The sequence below is a fragment of the Accipiter gentilis genome, chromosome 4, assembly GCF_929443795.1.
Source record: "Accipiter gentilis chromosome 4, bAccGen1.1, whole genome shotgun sequence".
Lineage (NCBI taxonomy): Eukaryota > Metazoa > Chordata > Aves > Accipitriformes > Accipitridae > Astur > Astur gentilis.
The window spans coordinates 47,568,237-47,591,145 of NC_064883.1; the positions used below are offsets into that span (position 1 = coordinate 47,568,237).

At 66.4% G+C, this 22,909-nt stretch overlaps 3 protein-coding genes across 3 annotated transcripts; 1 reads left to right on the plus strand and 2 right to left on the minus strand.

The window, feature by feature from the left end:
* Positions 1-2,754: 2,754 nt before the first annotated feature.
* LOC126037617 (zinc finger protein 850-like) lies at positions 2,755-21,411 on the minus strand. The gene is made up of 5 exons (XM_049798065.1): positions 21,083-21,411; positions 20,824-20,904; positions 20,574-20,678; positions 18,939-20,323; positions 2,755-7,284 (listed from the first exon to the last, which is right to left on the minus strand). The coding sequence occupies exons 1-5, from the start codon at positions 21,114-21,116 to the stop codon at positions 4,750-4,752; spliced, it is 4,140 nt and encodes a 1,379-aa protein (XP_049654022.1). The 5' UTR covers positions 21,117-21,411; the 3' UTR covers positions 2,755-4,749.
* On the plus strand, positions 13,957-16,110 carry RARRES2 (retinoic acid receptor responder 2). The gene is made up of 5 exons (XM_049798064.1): positions 13,957-14,249; positions 14,855-14,959; positions 15,260-15,364; positions 15,461-15,599; positions 15,946-16,110. The coding sequence occupies exons 1-4, from the start codon at positions 14,085-14,087 to the stop codon at positions 15,572-15,574; spliced, it is 489 nt and encodes a 162-aa protein (XP_049654021.1). The 5' UTR covers positions 13,957-14,084; the 3' UTR covers positions 15,575-15,599; positions 15,946-16,110.
* On the minus strand, positions 16,392-17,920 carry LRRC61 (leucine rich repeat containing 61). Its single transcript, XM_049798055.1, has one exon. It carries the CDS (start codon positions 17,606-17,608, stop codon positions 16,787-16,789), a length of 822 nt encoding a protein of 273 aa, XP_049654012.1. The 5' UTR covers positions 17,609-17,920; the 3' UTR covers positions 16,392-16,786.
* Positions 21,412-22,909: the final 1,498 nt, after the last annotated feature.

Below are 22,909 nucleotides of genomic sequence, written 5' to 3' on the forward strand. Positions count from 1 at the left end.
CCAGGACACGCTGCTGGTGCTGAGTCACGCCAGCCTGCATGGAAACAGTGGCTTCTCCCAGACCGGGATGGGCTTGTGTGTGCTGGGCACGGCCGTGCAGCCCGTCACAGCGGGCAGCCGCCTGCCGGCGGGACTGGGGGGCCCCAAAACATCCCCCCCAGCGCAGGGAGCTGTGGCTGGATAGTGCCGGGGTGAGAGCCACTGGCCATCCTCAGGAGCGCCGGGCTGTGTTTTGGTGGCAGCACAGCAGATGTGACAGTGACTCTGGCACAAAGCCGGCTGTACCACCAGTCCCCGAGCCGTCCCTGCCGAGCCACGGGCTGCCTGTGACTGCAGCGGGTGCTGCAGCGCAGACCTCATCGCGGCAGAGCCCAGCACCCTGCCTGCAGCACCAGGGCTGCCCTTTGCAGCCCCTTGTGGGGATGTCATGGGGAAAGGAGCGGCCAAGCCCATGGTCAGGCACCGTGGGCTGTGTAGTGCCCGGCTCGTGGGCCACGCTGGTCCTGAGCTCCCGCTGCAACTGGGGACGAGGCATTTTTGCCCGTTGTGGTCCCGTGGCACTCCCAGCTGCTGCAGCGGAGCAGCCAGCAGTGCCAGGAGCTCACGTGTGTCACGAGCACCTCCAGGCCGTAACCAAGCCCAGCGCTGCGCAGACCGACGTGTCCTGGAGAGTTTCAGCGGCCACAGAGAGCGTTGGAGGGCACCGGGCCTGGCACAGGCAAGGTGGCACGGCCGGGGCCAGCCCTGGGCACCCTCCAGCCATGCTCGGCACAGCAGCTCTCTGCAGGCTGCAGCTTGCCAGCGCTTGGCAGTCGGGCAGCACGCTCGGTTAGGACACCCAGCAGCAGAGATTGCTATCGCTCTGTTGCCCAGACCTGCCGCGCCAGGGCCGGGTGATGCCAAAACATCGGCCCCATCCACGCCTGCCTCTGCTGAAGCCAGAAGCTGGCTGGTGAGGCTGCCCAGGGGGCAAGTGGGGACATGTCCCCTTCTCAAGGGGACCGTGACCACGAGTGCCGGAGCCGGCCGGGGGTGACAGCGGGGAAGTGATTGGGAAGCCATAGACCTGGTGTTACTCCCTTTCTGGTGGAGGCAGTGGAGCCAAGGGCTGCCGTGGGACAGGACAGGGGACATCTGTTCCTGAGCCATGAGGGGTGGATGGCAGGAGGCTGCCCTGGCTCCCACATCCCCACCGGAGTGTGGTGAGCATCACGGCTGGGCACAGCTCGTGGCAAAAGCATCCTGGGTCCCCAGCACCATGGGCTGGGGGTGTTTGCTGGCCTGGGGAGGTTCTGCCACTCCCCACATCTTTCTCCCCAAAACATTGTTCCTTCACACGTTTGGGCCAGGAAGAGGTTTGAGGTTTTTCGTAAGAGGGGGACCATGCTCTGTGGGGTGAGGGGGCTGGCGACTCTTTGGCAAAGGATTCCCTCCCTGGAGGGGTTCGTCAGTGGATGCTATTGGTAACAAAGCCTGCCGCAACCCCGCGCGGGAGCTCTCCGGCCCCCACAGACTCCCAGAGCCTTGGCTGCGGTTGCACAACAGAGGCCTGATGCCCTCCCATGGGCTTCTCCCTGGAGCCTGGCCAGCTCTCTGCCCGTCGGTAGGACAGAAAACCTGGCCCAGCGCCGGTCCTGCTCCCTTGGCTGCGCTGGTGGTCCCTGCGAGCTGGGCCAGGGGCTGGCAGCTGGCAGAGCCCCTGGCGAGGGCTGGGAGCAGGTGGTGGGGGCCGGAGGGCTCTGTGGCCCCCCTGACCCCAGCTGCAGGGCAGGAGGCCCATGCCCACCATGGCAAGGGGGGTACGAAGGGCAGTGGCTCAGGTCCCTGTGGCGAGGTCAGGCTCCCAGTGCCTCAGGGGCTCGGCAAGCATGTCCCCAGGCAGCCCAGCCTCGCTGGGGGGGCATGGGGAGCAGCCGAGGCCCAGGGGATGCCATATGGAGACCTGGGAACCATGACTGGGGGGATCTAAACCTGCCACAGTCCCAGGGATGGAGGTTTTCCTGCTGACCCCCGAGCTGGCTCATCTGGCGGCAAGAACCAAGCCAAGGACCCAAGCACAAGCCTGGGAGAGGCCAGGAGCAGCCAGGACTTGGTGGATGGGAACAGCCCTCCTGGCCCTAAAAAAGGCTACAAGTCACTGGCTTTGTTGCCAATCCTGCACGTTTTCCCTGTTCCTTTCAGACATTTTTGCTACAAGATGGAAAAATCAGGAGCATTTTGGCAAGTGCCTTTGCCAGCAGCACGACCATAAATGAAACTGCAACAAAACGAGAGGAGCAAAGCGGACGCAGGGATGAACAACCAGCACGGCGGCTGGGGCTGGCCAGCACCGCGGCTCCTCTGGGACCGCGTCCATGGTGCCCTGCAACGCCGTCCCTGCCGTCATCCTCTGTGAGAGCCTTGGTGCCGCACAACCCTGGGTGCCGCAGCTAGCGGCTGGCCTTGGCACGTGGCACTCATGCCAAGCCGCAGCGCGGTGCCGTGCCAACCCACGGGCGCCAAGATGCTGCCGGCTCAGCAAGGGAAGGAGGCACATGGTCCAGGGATGCGGCTCTAGCCCTGAAGGTCAGGAAGAGCTCGAGACAGAGCCAGAAATTCACCTGCTTTCACCCGAGCCTAAGCTCAAGCCTGGATTTGAGCTTAAGGGAGAACCCCGCTGTCCCAGCCTGGCCCCTAGGCTGGGCTCGTTCCATGGTATGGCCCCGATGCTTCCCAGGACAGAGGAGCCAGGAGGCTGCTGTGAGAAAGCTTTTATTTTAAATAACCTCAAAAAAATAGAATTGCAAGGACCTGAAATGCTGCTGGAAGAGAGCGGAGGGGAGGAGGGTAGCATGTCTGCCCTGGGGGGGTGGGGGTGGGGCAAGGAGGGGATGGGGGCAGACACCCACCCTGGCCTGCTAGATTTTGGGTGCCGGGACCCTTCTGCCAGGCAGCTCCCACCCTGCTGCTTCATCAGCTCAGGGTGCCTCACCCCAGCTGAAACTCCAGTTGTGACCGTCCCGGTGTCCCCTTGGCTGCCACCCCGGCCCCTGGCAGATGACAAAGCCTTTCCTTATGCTACCCCCCCAGGATACACCCCCAAAATGCAGGTGAGTAGCTGGGCACTGGCAGTGAGCGGCACGGCACTGAGCTTGGCTGTGGTAACACCATCCCCTGTGTTTTCAAGGCAGGTCTTTGCCTAACGGTCACAGCTGCAAGGCTCGGCAGCCGAGCACAGCGAGACACGGTTCCTATGCCACAGCTGGGGCACGGCTGCCGGCATGCGGGAGGGGAGCGGTAGGGTGACGGCTTCCCTCAGACACGGCATGCAAGATTCATTTCCCCTTTTGGATAAAATGCCCTTCAAAGCGAGAACAGCTTTCAGGCGCGCAGTTCCCGTTTCTAAAGCTCTGCCCCGACATCCCTTCCCCAGGTGTGTGGCGAAGCGGCTCTGCAGCTTCGCCTCCCAGTGTCACGGGCTCTGCCACACTCACAGGGAAGCGGAGATGCCAGGCAAGCCCCAGCAAGCAACCGGTGCCCCCCCCACTGCTGCCGGCAGCCCTGCAGCAGCTGGGACACCCTGCTGGGCAGGGAAATGGGTAGACATCACCACCGCAAGCTACCGCAATGGCTCCGGCAGACTACAACTGCTACTGCTCTCCCGGCGTGTCTGGGTTACCTATTCAGAAGTTAATTGAGTACCAGAAAGAGGTGCTAGTCAGAAAGATTATCCACAGAGCAAGTAGAGAAGCACAAGCTACACCCCCCCTTCCCCACCCCACCCCTCACCCTGCACGGCTCCTCCGGGCTCAGAAGAGAGGCTTCTCCCAGGTCCCTTTTGGAAGCAAAGGTGAGCCAAGATGCTTCCGGGCTGTCTTCCCGGCTGTTTCCCGTTTTCACGGTGCTCACCCAGCTCCTCTGCTCTACCCCTGGGGAAGCCACAGGCCGGATCCTGCTGCATTTGGCTGGGGAGCATCGGCAGGAGGTCACCTCCACGGCAAAAAGGGCCCTGGCACCTCTCCCCAGCTTGCCTTGCCTCCTGCAGATTGCTCCTCCCGCCCAGCCAAGCTGTTCCTCCTCTGCCCAGGCTGGTGGGCAGCTGATGGCGGGAGTCTTGGCTCTCCATCCCAAACGTGTCCTTGTAGAACGACATCCAGTCCGGAAAAGAAGGATGGAGGGTTCTGGGAGAAGCTTTTGACCCACAGAGGCCCCTCACTGCCCCACGGCTGTCTCTGGGTCTGTGTGTCACCCACTGAACCTGGAGACAGGAGCAGGCAGGCATGCCGCTGCTGCGCCTGCTGCATGATGGAAGAGGTTTTTAAGCCAAGGGATCCTGGATCCCGAGCTCCTCCTGCTCCCTACAGCCTGTGCAGCCGCAGCAGGAGCAAACGCTGCGGATCCTGGGTCCTGTCACTGCTCCTCAGCTCCATACCCTCTATAGATTTGGTATGTTCATGAGACAGAAAGCTTACATGGCACATCTGAGTCCACCTCCTGCTTCACCCCATCCGATACCCGCCTGTAGGGTCCTCTGAGCCTCCTGTTCCCAAAACCACCACACGCCTCCTGAGTCCCCACCACCACCACCACCATGTCCTGGCAAGCACCACGAATCCCAGCTTGCGGCTTTCCCTCGACACTGTCCTCATTTGGTCAGCGATTGGTCCTCAGCGTGAGCCACCGCTGCTTTAGGTTTGGTGTCTTTTAGTGCAAGGCTGATGAGGTCCAGTCCCTCGCCCCGAGGCAGGTTTTCGGCAGCCTGCGCAGGCATTACAAGCAGCTGGGGCACGGCGAGGGTTTCTCTTCACCGTGTGCTCTCTCAGGCACTCTCAGGACTCGTTTCTCCTCAAAGCTTCTGCCACAGCCACCATACTTGCACCAGAGCTCTGCTCGGCAGTCGGGCTGGGGCTTCAGGAGCAGCTGCCGCTGGCTCACGCAGTCAGCGCAGCAGCACTGCGGCGGCAGGCTCGGCGGCTTTGGGCTCAAGCCTTCTCCTCCCTCGGTGCACTTACAGGGGCACTGCCCTGCGGGTCCCTCCTGCGGGTGGTGGGAACCAGACACGAGGTGGTGGTCTTCCTGCATCAGCTGCAGGAGGATATCTGCTGCCCCGGAGGGGCTCTCCGGTCTGTTGGGGGGCTGCGTTCCTGGCCGAAGCTCCTCCCGAGCCAGTGATCCGTGAGCAGCTCCACGAGAGCAGGGGGGCAGCAGCATGCTGGGGGGGTCAGAACCCTTTCCCAGGGGTGTGCTGCTCCCATCCGACTCCTCTGGGTGCGCTGGGCACGTCCCCTCGCAGCAGGAGGGCGGGATGCCGCCGGTGTGCGTCCTGCGGTGCCGGAGGAGGTGAGCCTTCTGGCTGAAGCCCTTCCCGCACTCGGCGCAGCGAAATGGCCGCTCGCCAGTGTGGGTCCTCTGGTGAACAGCCAGATTCACCTTCTGCCGGAACCGCTTCCCGCACTCGGCGCAGGCGTGCGGCCGCTCCCCGGCGTGGCCCTGCCGGTGCAGCTGCAGCTCCCCGTGCTCCTCAAAGGTCTCCCCGCAGAGTGAGCAGGGATAGGGGCTGCCAGGGTGGGTCTGCAGGCCAGGGGCCTGGCCCGGCTCACTCTGGGGTCTCTCCGCTGCATGCACTCGCTGGTGGACCCGCAGGGAGAGCTTGCTCTTGAAGCGCTTGGGACACTCCAGGCATGTGAAGGGCTGCCTGCCGGTGTGGGTCTTCTGGTGGGCGATGAGGTTGGGCTTCTGGGCGAAGCGCTTGCCGCACTGGGGGCAGGCAAAGGGGCGTTCCCCCGTGTGCGTGCGGTAGTGGGTCACCAGATTCCCCTTCTGGTTGAAGCGCCGGCCACAGACGCCACAGGTGAAGGGACGCTCGCCAGTGTGGATGCGCTGGTGGGTCACCAAGTTGGTCTTCAGGCTGAACCTCTTCCCACAGACGTCGCAGCGGTAGGGCCCTCTGCCCCGGTGGTTTTGCCGGTGCTTTACCAAACGCTCATACTGGGCAAAGCTTCTCCCGCACTCGGGGCACACCCAGGCCCTCCCCTCCACCTGCTTCTCCTGGGAAGCTTTGGGGGACAGCTCATCACTGGAGCTTTTGTCATGCTCAGGGCATGGGTAGGACTTCTGCCCAATGTGGGTCTTCTGGTGGGCCACAAGGGAGAGCCAGAGGCCGAAGCTATTGCCGCACTGGTTACAGATGAAGGGCTTCTCCACCCCGGGGGCCGGGGGAGCTGGTGGGGTCGCATCCCCCAGGACAGGCTGCACCCCCAGGTGCCCCAGGAGGTGTGGGCCGTGGCTGAAGGCTGCCGTGCACCCGCCGGGAGCCTCGGCGGCAGGGCTGTGCTGCGGCCGGAGGAGAGTGACCTTCTGGCAAAACCCCTCCCCGCACTGGACGCAGGGGAAGGTCTGCTCACCCAGGGGGGCTTGCTGGTGCGGCAGGAGCGGCTCCTTGGGGGGAAAGCTCTTCTCTGTACACGAGTACAGCTCTTGGCCCTCAGCGATCTTCTGAACGGGCAGCGTTGGCATGGGGCTGAAGGGGGCCTCTGACTCAGGACCGCCAGGCTGGAGCAGGGTGGGCGCAGCCCCGTAGGGCAGGCCGGTGGCTGGGCTGCGGCCTGGGCAGCGCCGCTGGCGCGGGGCGTGAGTCTTCTGATGGGCTTTGAGGGAGACTTTGTCCTTGAAGCACTTCTGGCACTGCCCGCAGGGATAGGGACGGAGGTCCGTGTGGGTGCTCTGGTGTGTCACCAGGTTGGTTTTCTGGGTGAAGCGCTTGCCGCATTGGGTGCAGGCGAAGGGGCGCTCCCCCGTATGCACACGGTAGTGGGTCACCAGGTTGGTCTTCTGGTTGAAGCTCCTGCCGCAGAGGAAGCAGGTGAAGGGACGCTCCCCGGTGTGGATCCTCCGGTGGGTGATGAGGTTGGGCTTCTGTCGGAAGCTCTTCCCACACTCGGGGCAGACGAAGGGGGTGTCTTCCTGGTAATTCCTCTGCTGGGATCGCAGCTTCGGCTTGCTGGAAGTGCCATCCTCCTGCTCACCCCCAGCCAGCGCCTTTTCTCCAGCAGCGTGGATCCGCTGGTGGGCCAGGAGGTTGGCCTTCTGGCTGAAGCTCTTGCCGCACTGGGCACAGGGGAAGGGGCGCTCCCCTGTGTGCACGCGGCGGTGGGTCAGGAGGTTGGGCCGCTGGCTGAAGCTCTTCCCGCAGTCCCCGCACCTGTAGGGTTTCTCTCCAGTGTGGATCCTCTCGTGCGTGATGAGGCTTTGCTTCTGACGGAAACCTTTCCCGCACTGGGCGCAGCGGAAAGGGCCGGCGCCGAGCTGCGGCACCCAGCAGGCCACTCGGGTGGACAGCGGGCTGAGGCTGGCGGTGCCATCTCTCTCCATGCCCGCCCGCTCGGGTGCACGCTGCCCACCATGAAACCAGCGGCTGGAACTGCTGGTGGCTGCAGGATACAGCTCCAGGGAGCCGGCAGCTCCCCCCGGTTTCTCCTCGGGCTGTTCGACTTTATTCACTCGACCGGGCTCAACTAGATTTCAAAAAGATTCAAGATATTAATTTCACAGTCTTTCATACAATTGCAGAACAGCTCAAGTTGGAAGGAACCCATAAAGATCAGCGAGTCTAACTCCCTGCTCCTCGCAGGACTACCTAAAACTAAATCATTGCAGTTTATAACACCCTAAAGGAGCAGAACCCTTCCCAGAGCTTCCCAGAGCCCGCTCCACCCCTGACTCGCCGAGAGCGGCGCTGGCAGCAGCCACGATAGCAAAAACTTGCCATTAACTGGCCCAAAATGGCTGCAAGCTGCCCCAAAATGGCCTTTTCCCACAAGAGGAACATCCCTTGCCAAGGCCAGTTTCCCACTGCTCCCACAGCCTCCGCTGGGACATGCGGAGCACTTACCCGCACAGGGGCTCACGAGGATCTTGGTCTCCTCCTGCATCTGTTGGCCTTCGGTGTACGGCTCCTCCGACTGTTTAATACCGAACAAACCACCGGGCTTGAAAAATCTGTAGCCTGGTTGAAGGAATAAGAGCTGGTCACCATGAACTGTCACACTGCAAAACAGGCGTTTGGCATAGACATCATTATGCTGGAGATGCCTGCGTTAATTCACAAATAAGCTAAAATTAACGAAGCCTGAGGGCATCGCTTTCATCTATTTTAAGCTTCTGCTGCCTGACGTATAATTAAAGATAAAAGGAAATACCAGCACCAGGCTCCCTCCTCCTGGCAAGGCGAAAGGTGGGAAGGAGCGCCAGTCCTTGGAAAATGACTCCTTTCCAGAGTCTTTCACACGCTCACTCAGGTAGCCTTAGATCCCACATAACGCTTTTATGATCAGATTTCAAAGGCTACCACAAAAATGCGATTAGTTCCAACCTGAGCCTCCCAAGCAGAAGAGAAATCTCCATCTTTAGCAGAGGAGCTCAGCTGGCAGAGGGGCTGAAGGACCTTCTCCAGGCTGGGGATTCCTTGCAATGGTGCCACATTTGCATAATTTACATATGATCTGTGCGTCACCCACTGCATCCCCCCACCATGGTCAAGAGCAGTCAGGCGGACTTGGTGTTACCGCAGGACTGACTGTACTCTGGAGAACGCACAAGCCCCCTCCCTACACTGGCAAAGCCTGCCCGGTGCGGTGCTGCCTGTCTGCCGCTCGCTGTTCTCGGTGGTCACCTGTGCAGGGGTCGGACGGGATCTCCGCGCTGACAGCATCCAGCTCGTGTCCGGCTCTCGGCCCCTCGCTCAGCCTGGGGTAAGGGAGTAAGTTCAGGGCGTGGGCAGGCTGGTCCAGGAGAGAGGAGAACAGTTTCAGCAGATGGCCATCGCTTTTTGGGGGCTTGTTTCTTTGGGTTTTTTGGCCAGCAGGACTAGGGCAGTGATCATCCTCCTGTACTCAGCACTGGTGAGACCATACCTCGAATACTGTGTTCAGTTTTGGGCCCCTCACTACAGGAAGGACATTGAGGTGCTGGAGCATGTCCAGAGAAGGGCAACGAAGCTGGTGAAGGGTCTAGAGCACAGGTATTATGAGGAGCAGCTGAAGGAACTGGGGTTGTTTAGTCTGGAGAAAAGGAGGCTGAGGGGAGACCTTATCGCTCTCTACAACTACCTAAAAAGGAGGCTGTAGTGAGGTGGGGGTTGGTCTCTTCTCCCAAGTAACAAGCGATAAGACAAGAAGAAACAGCCTCAAGTTGTGTCAGGAGAGGTTTGGATTGGAGATTAGGAAAAAATTTTTCACCGAAAGAGCTGTTAAGCACTGGAACAGGCTGCCCAGGGAAGGGGTTGAGTCACCATCCCTGGGGATATATTCAAAAGACATGTAGATGTGGCGCTTAGGGACATGGCTTAGTGGTGGATCTGGCAGTGTTAGGTTAATGGTTGGACTCGATGATCCTAACGGTCTTTTCCAACCTCAGTGGTTCTGTGACCCAAAGAACAGGCGGTGGGCTTTCAGACCAGCACCAAACACCCATGGGTCCCCACCGGTGAGATCTGCCCCACAGTGAGGTGTGTGCCTTGCCCGGGGCTGATAGGCACGCCACGCTGCTTTAAACGCCCAGGCCCTCAGAAAGCCCTCAAACCCCCTTGAACCTGAATTTGATAGATAACAGGATCCTGGCTCAGCAGGATCACCACCAAGGCGTTCTCCATGGACTCCGGATCCACAGGAGCACAGCCAGGAGAAATCCCGGACCCCTTTCCCTGCAAAGGGCTGGGAAAAGCTGTTCCGGCACTGGAGGAAGGGCTGGTTCTGCCCAGCACTGCTGCCCCTGAGCCCCTGCACACAGCGTGTCAAAAAGCAGCTCTAATCCTTCAGGAAAAGAGCAGGAGCAGGGAGGTACAGGCAGAGTGAGTAGGCAGAGGGGTGGGAAGGCAGGGCTCTGGGCAGGCACCAGGGCTTGGAGTGACACCTCCTGCTTTTCTGCCGACTTATTTTGGCACAGGAAAGCTGTTTCTCCTCTGTGCCTCAGTTTCCTCATCAGCAAGAGCATCGCTTGACAGAAACCCTCAAGTGGAGCTCACTAAGGGCTGAAGCCACGCGTTCACTACCCCCTCTAATGAGATCCCTTGGATCCACCTGGGTGTGATCACCCAGCCAAGATCGGGACCGAAGGAGGAAACCTCGATAAGGAGCCAAAGCAGCTTTTCCCGGGAAGCTCGACACCCAATCCGCCCATCTCCCCTCCCCAGGATTCCTCTTTTCTTCCCTCAGAACTCCTCCGTAGCTTGGCAAGAGTGCAAGGAGAGCAGATGGCAGAAGACACAGAGCCCAGCCTGCGCTCCGGCGGCTGCCGTAACTTTAAGAAGCGCCAATTTAAAAGAAAAAGTCTCGCACAGGGCTAACGCAGCTCCTCGGGTGTTGGTATTTCTAAATGATGAGGAGAAAAGCACCGAAGACTTCCCAGCCCTTGGGAAAACCCCAACAAGGCCCCCCCCAAAATGTCGCAGCATGAAAGAGGAGCAGGGGTTCCTCCCAACCGCCCCGGCAGCGCGCTCTGCTCTGCCACAGAGGAGCACGGTCAGAGCTGGTCCCGCTCTGGCCTTTCCCCCAGGGACGGAGGGGAAGCTGCTGCCCGCCCCCACCCTGCGGCCCTGCGCATACCTGGGGTGCTCCCCCTGCAGACATCGCTCCCCTTGGGGCCGCCCGGCGAGGGGAGAGGACATCAGCTCCGGGGAGAGCGTGGGGCGGCGGCTGTCTTTCCCCTCCGCCTTCCGCCACGGTCGCGGGCTCCGATCTTCCCCGACTTCCTCCAAATGGCTGCTGCGGGTCCCTGGGAGAGTGAGAGAGAGGAGCCGGTGAGCGGGGGAAACGGCGCGGCACGGGAAGAGGCAAAACTGGAGGAGCTTGACTGCCTCGGGAGAAGCTCCGCTGGCGTCTGTATCCCTCCTCCTCCTCCGAGTTATTTTAGGGGAGCGGAAGGCACTGACCCCGGGGTCTGGCCCGGATTCATTCTGTTTACAGCAAAGCTTCCCTGCAGGCAGTGCTACTGGGATTTGTAGTTCACGCCGAGAGGCCTGTCACCGCACGCCGAGCGCTGCCTGTGGCCGTGGGCACGGGGAACTACAGCTCCCGGCAGCCTGGAAGCCAGACCCAGCGTGGCCTCGCCCTGCCGCAGCGAGCGGGCAACAGCAAAGGCGCAGCCCTGCCCGCTCCTGTGCTGTGGGGAAGCGAGGGTTGCCCAGCCTGGCTCTGACCAACCCCCCTTGTCAAAACCTGATCTGAGATCAACCAGCAAAATGCCTTCTTGCTCAATTTTGGTCAGAAAGGAATGCCTCACCCGCCTTTTCTGGAGGTGCCTGGTCTGTTCCCTCCTCTCCAAGCATCCCATGCCTTGAGGAGGCGGCTAACGCAGTGACGATGCTTCGAAGAAGGGCCTCCCCCCCCATCTGCAAGTCTCACATCACCCTTTAAAAGCCCTGGCAGCGATCAGGATGCTTTGACGAACACCTGGGCTTAATTAGAACTATTTTTGGAATCTGGCCGGCAAGAGGAGTGCCGGCTGTGGAGCCGTGCAGCATGGGAGCCGGCTGGGATCCCAACCCTCCCCAGCAACGTACTGCGTTCAGGGGTTTGGGATCCTCTGGTACGGATGCCCATCAAGGGGCACCATCCCAGGGCGCTGTCACAGCAGCGGGGACGCAGCTCTGCGCCACATGAGGCATTGTTAGCCCCTGATCATTAAGTCCCACCAAGCACTGATGATCCTGTGGCCAGCTCAGGCAAGCCACAAGCGGCCCCACCAGCACCTTGTCTACGTGTTTAACTGAGCCACATCGTGCCCTGGGGTGTTACGGACACGGCGCAGCCAAGGAGAGGCAGGAACTGTGTGCCGGGGTGGGGCAGGGTGGGGGAATTCTCCGAGGCTCGCCAGAGCAGCGGGCACAAGGCGGCAGGGGCGCAGGCAGGGCCTGGAGGCTGCGCAGCCTCGCGCCCACGGCACAAACTCGGCCCCTCGGCAGCGAGTGAACCCCACCAAGGGCACCCCAAATGGAAAAGACAGCTTGGGAGCAGCAGAGGGGGAGAACCCCCATCCAAACCCATGAAAATCTGCCCCCGCCCCGGCCTCGAATCTATTTACAAGCCAGGAGGCCCTGGGTTGGTGGGCAGCCGCCTGCGGGCAGGCTCCCGTGGCGCAGGCAGGCGGGGAGAGGGGGCCAGGGCTGCGGCGATGGGTGAGAGGCCGCAGAGGCGGGCGGCACGGCGGCTAAAATCCGGAGAGATGTCCAGAGCGGCTGGTTGCTTCTGGGTCACGGGGACAGGGCGGCGGCGGTGTTCTCCATCGGTTTTCCAGTCCCAGATCCCGTTTCTAACAGCCCTGGGAAATCACGAAGCTTTTCCCGCCTCTCCCTCGAAGGCGAACGTGGCGAGGGCACGGCGATGGCGGGGGGGGCGGGCACGGCCCGGCGGTACCGGCAGCGTCGCCCACCCCCTGGCGGGGAGCCCTGCGGCCCCGCGGGCACCGGCAGCCGGCGCTGCCCGGCGGCGGGAGGCCGTTACCGCGGCGGGGCTGTCCCCGGGTAACGGTTTTACCGAGGAAACACCCCCCCCCCCTTCCCCCCCGGCTCCTCCCCCGGTCTCACCGCTCGGGGCCCCTCACCGTGACACCACCCCCCCAACCCCGGGCCGCTCGTTACCATGGCGACAGCCCCCCCCCCCCTCCCAGGCCCCGGAGCCGCCTCCCCCGGGGGAAACTCACGGGCGGAGGATGTCCCGCGACACGATGACGTTAACCGCGGCGGTGACGTAGGAGCGGCGGGAGGAAGCGGCCACGCCCTCCGCCTACGCCAAGCACTTCCGGGTCAGCGGGGCGTGTCCCGCGGCGGCACCCGTAAGGGAGGGGGCGTGGCGGGAGCGCCCTCTGCCGGCGGCGCCGGGCGCGGCACCATCGAGCCGCCTGGCGCGCTGCCAGAGCGCCCACCGGCGCCATCATAGAGTGTCCCCGGGCGGGCGAGAGTGTCGTGTGTGTTTCCCCCCCCCCCCGCGCCGTTACCCGTGTCACCGCCGCCCCAGGCCCCGGCCTTCCTCCTCCTCCTCCTCCTCGTCCTGGCCTCTGCTCGGCGGCCCTTGAGGGGCAGCCGGAGCCACTGTGGAGGCCGTGGGGCAGGCGGTGACCGCCGGTCCCTCTCTCTCAGGGTGCGGGGAGCCATGTCCCACACCGGGGCGGGGGGGGACGACACGGCCGGGGACACCTGGGGCCTCAGCCGCACTTCAGCCATTCGACTTTGTTTTGGGGACGTTTGTCCACCCGACACCCCCCCAGCACCCACGTCGTGCTCTGGGGGAGGAGGCCTCGCTCCCCAACTCCCCCTCCCACCCCCACCCGACACTGGCCACGGGCCTGGGGAACCCGGGGGCTCGGCGGCACTCCGGCGGCTGCTTTCGGGTGCCGCGGGGCGTTCAGATCCTCACAGCGGCACGTGGGAAGGGAACACTGGAGGCACGGAGAGGGTTGGCAGGACAGGATGGAGCCATGGGGAGTGACTGTGAGAGTGTGAACCCCCCCCATGCCCGATGCTGCTGGCTGCCCCCCCAAGACATGGACTGCCATTCTTCTTTTGTCTGGTACGGCTTTTTGCCCCACCACCCCAGCTGGGGGAGAGCCAGCACCCCCGGGGCAGCACCACCTCCCTCCCCGCCACACAGGCTCACCCCGTGTCAGGGCAGGGCGGGCAGGGGAGAAGCCTTTCGGGGGTGCCTGACAGTGGTGGCGATGGTCAGCTACCCGGCAAGGGCTGCCAGCCCAAGCCCGAGTGGCTCTTCTGTCCCAGGTGGGAGATGTACTCCCCTCCCGGCCCCTCAGCACCCCTTCCCGCGTGGCAGAAGGCTACGGATGAGCCTCGCATTTTCCTGGGTTGACGCTGGTATGCCCGCCGCCTGTACGCGTGCCGGCCGCCGGCGGTAGCTGTGTCCGGCCCCTCCTCCCCGTGGCTGTGCCAGAGGGGCCGTGCCGGGGCGGGGGGCCGTGCAAGCAGCCTGCGGGGCCAGCCTGGGGGCGGAAAAAGGGCAGTTCCCAGGAAATCAGTTAATGAAAGACCAAAACCACCAGCAGGTCAATTGGCGAGGCTCTCTGGGGTCAGGCAGCCCCGGCAGCCCCCCGCCGCAGGGATGAGGTTCCCACTAGCCCTCTGCCTGGGCTTGGTGGCCCTGGCCACTGCCAGCCAGTCCCCGCTGCAGCGGCGGGTGGTGAAGGAAGTGCTGGAATATTTCCACAGCCGCAGCAACGTGCAGTTCTTCTTCAAGGAGCAGGCGGTGGAAGGGGCTGTCGAGCGGGTGAGCGCCAGGGGCTGTGGGCACCCTCGGCCCCCCGGGAGGGCTGCTGCTGCGGAGAGGGGGGAGATGGCCGCCAAATCCCTGGCCTGGCGTCAGCAGGGTGGGTGGGGAGGGGGTCGGGGTGTCACAGAGGGAAGTGGGTGCCAGGGTGTTCCGGAGGAGGGACGGCTGCGTGCGAGGACGGACCCACTGACATGGACGGTGTGGGCAGGCTGGTCATCAGGGACTTACAGGCAGGGGCTGGCAGAGCTCAGCTACTCATTAACTGTGACACAGCTGGCCACGGGGCGAGCAGCTGCTGGTGCCTGGCCATCCTGGTGTAGCCAGGAGCACTGACAGCGGTGGCTCAGATGTGCCTGTTCCTTGGGAGGGGCTGGGAGCTGTGGGGACCCTCCAGTTTGGGCCACTCACCCATGTTGGGAGCCCCCTTGTAGGGTCCCAGAGAGGTTGTTCCCTGGGGCTGGACTTATGCTCGGGGCTGCGAGGGGTTGGGGTCCCTCTGCTCCCCCTCTCCGCACCAACTGCAGCACGGTGCAAGCTCTTGGCCCCACGTCAGCTGCCCTGTCCCCCCCTGCAGCTGACGGGCTGTCCCCCTCTCCCCCCAGGAAGACCCCTCGGGGACATTTGTCCAGCTGCGCGTCAACCTGGTGCAGACGGCCTGTGGGAAGAGGGCACCGCGGCGGCAGAACTGCAGGACCCTGGAGAACCGGGTGAATCGGGGCTGCCAGACAGCGTGTCCCCCTCCCTTGGCCCACATCCCATGGCGACATGGCACCTCTGCCTCCCCCAGACTCCCCTACCTGCCCCGTCCCTCTGCCACGCTGCCGTGTGTGCCGGGGAGGGCTGGAGGTGACGATAGTTCCTGGCAGTGGCGACGTGGCTGTGCCCGGCGCTGCCCTCCTGCCATGCCATGGCGAGTGGCAGGGACGTCCCCAGGCCTGGGGGGCTGGCCAGGACCCGCTGGGGGTCCCTGGGGGGCTGGGCGGTGACGTGCTGTGCTCTCTCCCCAGAGGAAGCCGACCTGCCTGGCTTGCTACAAGTTTGACAGCGGTGATGTCCCCAAGGTGCTGGACAAGTACCAGAACTGTGGCCCCAGCCATCACCTGGCAGTGAAGGTGAGCTGTCTCCCGGGCACCGGCACGGGTCCCCGCCAGCTGCCGGGATCCTTGTGGTGCCGTGGTGGGTGCCAGCCCGTGTGCTCTGCCCCGCAGGAGATCAAACACCGAGACGAGGCGGAGTGCAGGGCAGTGGAGGAGGCCGGCAAGTCGGTGGACGTGCTTTACCTCCCCGGCATGTACGCCTTCTCCAAGGGGCTGCCAGCCTAGGCGGCCGTCCCCACATCCCCACACGGTAGGTGCCGGGGATGGCAGGGTTGAGTGGGGAACATGCAGCCCTCCCCTGCCGGCAGAGCTCCGGCATCCCCTGGTGCTGGTGGGACGTGGATGCTTCTCCACTAAGAGTGGAGCCAGACCGGGGTCCCCCTCCAGGTGCTGGGGACTGTCCTTGGCCTGGAGAAATCCCCCCAGGACATCTCCAGCCAGGTCTGCTGCCTCCAGGGCATGCTGACCCTGGGCACAGGGTGACAGGGACAAGGTCACCAGCAGATATGTGTGTGTGTGTGTGTGTGTGTGAATGCACAGGCACGTGCGGGGGGGGTTCCTCCCGCAGACAGCCCCTTCCTCTGTCCCCTCTCCAGGCCACCACCTCCACCAGCTGGAGGAGACGGACGCTGCCACGGGGAACCGGCCCGGCTCCCCCCGCTTGCCACCCCCCAGCACTGTGTGACCAAAGGACAGTCCTGGACACCCTCCTTCCCCACCTGCCCCCCAGCTCACCAGTAAACCCCGGCTCTGGCTCCTGCTGTCGCCGCTGTTATTCCCAGCGGGGATCGCTGTGGGTGGGGGGACCTGGGGTGGGCTCAGTCCCACATCCCTCCAGCCATGGGAGCTCCATGCCAGCTTCCCCTCCAGCACTGGGTGCGTCACCCCCTGCCCGTTGTCCCCAGCCCAGGAGGAGGGATGGGTACACGGCGGGTCCAGGCAGAGCAGTGGGTAGAAGCAAGTCCCCCCCCCCAGCTGCTCGGGGCCCAGGGCGATGCAGCAGAGAGGCATGTCGGAGGATGGCATGCCTTTACTGCACAGCCCCGTGATGTTCCCTGGTCCCCGCAATGTCCCCCAGTCCCCATGTGCAGCCTCCCCAACCCCACAGTCTCTCCTCTGGGCTGGAAAGCTCAGGGATGGCTCCAAAATCCCTAAGGACATCTCTGCTCCTGCTGCAGCTCTGCACGGGACAGGGAGCCCCAATTCCCCGTCCCAGAGCCCCTAAGGGGTGATGGAGCACCCTGAGTGCCAGCCCCAGCACCCCTGTCCGTGTGGGATGCTGCTCTGGCGCAGCGCGGGGCTCGGGCAGCCCCCCAGCCCGCACGCGAGGCCAGGTCCCCTGTGGCTCCTCTGGCATCCCTCCAGCGAGGGCTGGGCTGGGATGGTGGTGGCGTGTGTGTGGGGGTCTCCTCTTGTGGGACCAGGGGGTCTCACGGCTCAGAAGACGAAGGAGTTGGGGTCGGGCCGGCTGCTCAGCGCCCGCTCCGCCTGGGCGATGGTGTCGTCGGCGCGGCGGCTCAGCTCCCGACACTCCTGCAGCACCTCCCCGAACTGCTTGTAGGCCTCCTCCATGATGGAGCTGCGCCGGGGCGGCTGCGGCTCCCAGAAACTCGCCTCCACCCAGGGCTGAGCTGCGCGGGGCGGTTCGGTACCGGTACCAGCGCCGCCGCCGCCGCGTCCCAGCGAGCTGTCGAGATCCCGGCAGAGCTGGTAGAGCTCGCTGCCGCGACCGGACACCCGCTCGCCATCGATGGCTTTGAGGCCGGGGAACATGTCCGCCAAGGCGGCGCGGTAAGCCGGGGCGGCGCAGAGAGGGTTGGCGAGGCGGGCGAGGGGGTCTCGCAGGCGCAGGCTCTCCAGGCGCCGCAGCCCCGTCAGGCAGCGCAGCTGCTGCAGGCTGCTCACCAGGTTACCGGCGATGTTGAGGCTCTGGAGGTTGTGGCAGGAGCCGAGCGGCTCCAGGCTGGCGACGCGGTTGCGGGAGAGGTTGAGGACGGCGAGGGACTTGAGGGCGGCCAGCGGTCCCAGCTGGGCGATGGCGTTGCCGGAGAGGTCCAGCCACTCCAGGTTGGCGCAGTCGCCCAGGCAGCCCAGGTGGGCGATGCCGCGGCCCCGCAGCTTCAGCAGCAGGATGGACTCCAGGGCGAACTCCCCGGTGCTGGCCTTCAGCAGCTGGGGGGTGATCCGCACCCCCTCCTCCTCCTCCTCTTCCTCATCCTCTTCCTCCTCCTCCACCTCGGCCTCCCCGCGTCCCTCCATCCTGGCCGGCGGCCCCCCCCGGATCCGCTCGGCTCCTGCGGCTAAGGGAGAGGGGGGGGAACACCGGCGGGGGGGTCGGGGCCTGCCCCGTGTCCCCCGGGACCCCCCCGGCTGCGGGGGGCCGAAGCCCGGCCGGGGACGATGGAAGCGGGGGGGGGAGGCCCGGCCCGGCCCGGCTCGTCCACAGCTCACCCGTGGGGTGCCCTGGGGGTGCGGGACACGCGTGGGACCCAAACCCCGTGAGGAGCCCCCCCGTTCCCCCCGGTGACCCCCGCCCGCACTCACCGCACGGCGGCTCCCGGCGGCCACCGCGGCTCCGCCCCCCCCCGGTTGCCACGGAGACGAGCGGCCGCCCCGGCCCCCGCCGCCTCCCCCGCCCGCCCGGCGGACCGGGCAACCGGGCTGCCCTCCTTCCCGCGTCCCACGGCAGCCGGACGCCATCACGCCACGACCCCTCGCTGCCCCTCCGGTATTCCGCAACGGTCGGAGACGCTCCTGGGGGGCCGCCGCCGCCGCCCGGGCTCCTGCACACGGTGGGGCTGGGACCCACGGCCCCGGCGAGGGCCGGTGGCAGCGCCGCAGGAGCCCGGCACCGGCACCGGCTGCTTCACGGTACAGCCAGCGGCCGAGCATGTCCCCGAGCAGCTTCCCGGCGTCGGCCTAGGCCCGGTGGCACCGCGGCTCTGCCAGCCCACCCAGCCGTTCTCGCCCCAACGGCTCCCGTTCAGCCCCGAGACACCCCCGGGAAAATTGAACAAAAGTCAGTTTATTGGCAGTTTTGGTTTGTTCTGACCGCGGCGGAGCCCCCCCGGGTGGGTCGGTGCCCCTCTGCCCTGCAGCACCCCGCGCGCAGCCCTGACGACTAGCACCGCGGTGCGGAGACCCCCCCTCTCCTGGGGATGGGATGGGGCTCCCCCAGAACCCCCGACACCTCCCACAGCAGCCCCGGCACAGAGCTTGGCGCAGGCCAGCCCTCACTCCGAGGTTTTTAAAACCATTTCAGAGCCGAGGTTTTTCCACTGGCCACGTCGCCTCCCGCACCCCTGGAAGCCGCTCTCTGTGCCATGCGCTGCGGGAGAACGGCGCTGGAGCTGACCGGCAGCAGGAGGACCCTGCCTGGCCGAGTGGCCGCGGGCAGGGCTGGTGTCCGCAGGCAGGGGCCGGCGGCGAGCCCCGAAGGAGGGTCCCCGGCCTGGGGGAAGGGTGCCGAGGACACGGGCACGTCCTGGCGCTCAGTCCCCGGCGCTCAGGGGCAGAGGGCGGCGGGGGCCGGGGCGGCGGGGGCCGGCCAGCTCTGCCGGGGCGCGGCGGTGGCGGTGACGGCAGTGGCGTGGGTGCGCTCGTGGCGCAGCAGATGCGTTTTGCGGCTGAAGCTCTTGCCGCACTGGGTGCAGATGTAGGGCCGGTGGCCGGTGTGCACCGCCTGATGCCGCGCCAGGTTGGTCTTGGAGCTGAAGCGCTTGCTGCACTGGGTGCAGGCGTGGGGCCGGGTGCCGGTGTGCACCGCCTGGTGCCGGGCCAGGTGGGACTTTCGGCTGAAGCCCCGGCCGCACTGCTCGCAGACGAAGGGCCGGGCGCCGGCGTGCGCCTTGGCGTGGGCGATGAGGTTGGGCCGGGAGCTGAAGCAGCGGCCGCACTGGGGGCAGGCGAAGGGGCGCTCGCCGGTGTGCACCCGCAGGTGCCGCAGGAGGTGCTGGTTGTGGGCGAAGCCGCGGGCGCAGTGGGGGCAGGCGAAGGGCCGCTCGCCGGTGTGGGTGCGCTGGTGCGTGGTCAGGTTGGGCTTGTGGCTGAAGGTCTTCTCGCAGTGGGGGCAGGCGTAGGGCTTCAGGCCCATGTGCCCCCGCAGATGCGCCGTCAGGTGCCGCTTGTCGCTGAAGCCGCGGCCGCACTCGGCGCAGGCGAAGGGCCGTCCCTCCCGGTGCAGCCGGCGGTGGGACGCCAGGTTCTTCTTCCAGCTGAAGCTCTTCCCGCACTCGGGGCAGGGGAAGGGCTTCTGCTCGGCGGGGACCCCCGCGTCCCCGTCCCCCGGCGCCGGCTCGGCGTGCAGCTGCTGATGCCGGAGGAGATGCTGCTTGTGGGCGAAGCAGCGACCGCAGCGGGCGCAGGGGAAGGGCCGCTCGCCGGTGTGGGTACGCTGGTGCCGTACCAGGTGGGTTTTCTTGCGGAAGCGGCGGCCGCACTCGGGGCAGGGGAAGGGCCGCTCTCCCGTGTGCGTCTTCTGGTGGGACCGCAGGTGGATCTTCTGGCGGAAGCAGCGGCCGCACTGGCTGCAGGGGAAGGGCCGCTCGCCCGTGTGCACCCGCAGGTGCCGGGTCAGGTGCGCCTTCTTCCCGAAGCCCTTCCCGCACTGGGCGCAGGCAAAGGGGCGTGGGGGTGCCGGGGTCCCGCAGCCCCCGCAGGGCTGGGGCTCGCCCTCACCCGCCGGCAGCTGCAGGCTGAGCCGCGCCTGGAAGCAGCGCTCGCAGCCGTCGGCGCCGGCCGGGCTCTGGCCCAGCAGCGGCCAGGGTGGCAGGGCGAAGGCGGGCAGCCCGCCGTAACCCAGCTCCTCCGGGCATGGCTGCTCTGGCTTGCAGGTGCCCGTGCAGCCTGGCATGCCGGTGGCATGGAGGAAGGCGCCGGCCGGGGGCTGCCCTGCCAGCAGGGCTTCGGTGCCGGGGCCAGCCGGCCACTCCTCATACTCCTCCTCCACCTTCACCTTCCTCACCAGCCAGTCCTCTGTGGGGCACACACGGCAGAGCGGTGGGGACGTGCGCTCCCCTCGGCACACGCAGCACCTCTCGGCACGCCCCACGCTAAGGACGGGCGACTCCAGCACCGCCACCGGCAATGAGGACAGAACGACCGTCACCACGCAGCCCCAGCGTGCCCAGCAGCCAAAGGGCTGTGGCCGGAGCTCCGGGTGCATGGCGGGGCTGTGCCATGCTATCCGGTGGGTTTGCCACGTGCTGGCAATGCTGGCACATACCCTCACCTGAGCAGCTGTGCTCCAGGGCCCCCAGCTCCCCCGCAGCCCCCGGCTCCTCTCCGTCGCCCTCGGGGATCGCCTCTGCCTTGGGGACTACCAGCTGTGCTGGGGAGACAAAGGGGGCAAAGCCAGGGTACCCCCCCGGCTCCGGGACGGCCCCTCATGCTGCGGGGATCCCGGGAGACCCCCGGGAGCAGAGGGAGGGCAGGGGGACAGGCAGGGGGACGGGCAGGACCGCCTTGGCGCCCACCTGAGCCGGCACAGCCCGGTGCCTCCATCTCCTCCCCCCGCTCTGCCAGCGGGACCGGCTCCGGCTTGGCCATGGGGGAACCTGCACAGGGTGGGATGGGACCGGGCTGAGCCCCCCAAAAGCCTCTACCTGCACCCAAAAACCTGCCCTGGCGGTGCCTGCCCGCTGCCAGGGACGGGCACCCCCCTGTCTCCCACCTTGCCCAGCCCTGGGGGTGGCAGAAGCGGAGCTGGGACCCCCGGGAGCAGTGGGCACGTACCCAGGGCGTGCAGGGCGTCGAAGCTCTCCCTCATGGCACGGGTCCGGTGCGGGTCCGGCGTGGGTGCGGTGCTCGGCGGGGCTGGGCTGCTGTGGGTGGGTGGGAGAAACAGCGAGGGTCCCCGGGGGGTTCAAGCGGGAAGCCCCCACCCCAGCCCCCCCGCCCTCTGGCCCCAGCTCGGGGGTTGTCAGCGGGGAGGGGGGCAGATGGACGGGGGTTGCTGGGGGTCCCCAGCCAGCCCTCAGCCCCCCGACCCGGGGACACGTCCCGGGGAGTCACCCACCGCCGGCACCAGCGGTGTGGCCCCTCCGCGGCCTCCCTCTCGCCCTCCCCCGCCCTTCCCGGCCCCCCCACGGTCCCCCTGTGCCCCCCCGCACCCCCGCCCAAGCCCTTCTTGCCCCCTCCCCGTCCCTCAGTCCCCCCCAGACCCTCCCGCTCCGCACTACCCTGCGCTTCCCGGTCCCCCCCCGCCATCCTGTCCCGCCCCCCCGGTCCCCCCCCCCCCCCCTTCCTGCCCCGGCACAGCCCTGCCTCTCCCTCCTCCCCCCCGCCCTTCCTGCCTCCCCCCCCCACAACTGCCCCCCCGTCCCCCCCCTCCCAGCCCCCCCGCCCCGCGCTCCCGCTCCCCCCGCCGGTTCCCGGTCCCCATCCCGGTGCCGATCCCGATCCCGGTGCCGATCCCGCACGGACCCCGGTCCCCGCCCCGCCCCGCCGCGCCCGTCGCCGTGGCCTCGGGGCGGGGGCCGGTTCTCCCGCCGCCCCCCCTACCTGCTCCGCCGCCGCCGCCGCCGCTGCGGGGCTCCGCCTCACCCGCGGTGGCCGCCGGTCCCCCCGCCCCCGCCGCCCTCCGCCCGTTCCCCCCCAACCACCCCACCACCCCCGGCCGCCACCGGGGCACCGACAGCACCACCGGGGCCGGTTCCTCCCGCCGGGCTCCGCTGCGCGGTACCGGGACACCGGGAGATACCGGGAACAGGGGACACCGGGCACCGGGACTACATCTCCCGGCAACCCGCCGCGCCGCCGTCCGCCCGCCCTCCCGTGCTGTACCGAGCCGTGCCTCCGTGTCGCCCCCCAGCTCCCCCCCTCCCCGGTTCCGTGCTGTACCGAACCGCCCCGCCGCTGCCCCGGAGAACCGGGTCCTGCCCGCCCCCCCGGGGGACGCGGGCACGGCTTGGGGAAGGGGACAGGGCAGGGGGACGGGGAGAGGGGGACACGGGGGGGACACGGGACAGTGACATAGGGACAAAGGGGGGGGGCACGGCCGGGGGGTGAAGGTGGTGGGGGGACACGGGGGGGATGTGGGGGACACGGCCGGGGGGCTGGAGGTGGTGTGGGGACACGGGACAGTGACATAGGGACACGGGGGGGGCACGGCCGGGGGGTGAAGGTGGTGTGGGGACACGGGGGGGATGTGGGGGACACGGCTGGGGGACTGGAGGCAAGCAAGGGGACACGGGGGGGACATGGGAGAGAGGGACACAGGGGGACAAAGCAGGGACATGGGGGGGGACGTGGGGACACAGCCGGGGGGATAGAGGTGGTGTGGGGACACGGGGGACACACACAGGAGGACACGGCTGGGGGGCTGGAGGCAGGCAGGGGGACACGGGGACAGAGTGGGGACACCGGACAGGGACGTGGGGACACAGGGGGACATGGCGGTGGGGATTGGGGCAGGCAGGGAGATGGGGGCGTGGGGACACGGGACAGGGAAAGGGCAGAGGGACACGGAGGGGACGCAGGACGGGGAAAGGGGGACACGGCTGTAGGGATGGAGGTGGTGTGGGGACACGGCGGGGGGACACAGGACAGTGATATGGGGAC

What these genes read in the sequence shown, in the direction of transcription:
- RARRES2 (XM_049798064.1), top strand. Translation starts at nt 14,085, where the DNA reads ATGAGGTTCCCACTAGCCCTCTGCCTGGGCTTGGTGGCCCTGGCCACT. An exon ending in TGGAAGGGGCTGTCGAGCGG is followed by an intron (nt 14,250 to 14,854) that starts GTGAGCGCCAGG and finishes CTCTCCCCCCAG; the next exon opens with GAAGACCCCTCGGGGACATT. An exon ending in GCCATCACCTGGCAGTGAAG is followed by an intron (nt 15,365 to 15,460) that starts GTGAGCTGTCTC and finishes TCTGCCCCGCAG; the next exon opens with GAGATCAAACACCGAGACGA.
- LRRC61 (XM_049798055.1), bottom strand. Translation starts at nt 17,608, where the DNA reads ATGGAGGGACGCGGGGAGGCCGAGGTGGAGGAGGAGGAAGAGGATGAG.
- LOC126037617 (XM_049798065.1), bottom strand. Translation starts at nt 21,116, where the DNA reads ATGAGGGAGAGCTTCGACGCCCTGCACGCCCTGG. An exon ending in CGACGCCCTGCACGCCCTGG is followed by an intron (nt 20,905 to 21,082) that starts GTACGTGCCCAC and finishes CACCCTGTGCAG; the next exon opens with GTTCCCCCATGGCCAAGCCG. An exon ending in GCACAGCTGCTCAGGTGAGG is followed by an intron (nt 20,324 to 20,573) that starts GTATGTGCCAGC and finishes TGTGCCCCACAG; the next exon opens with AGGACTGGCTGGTGAGGAAG.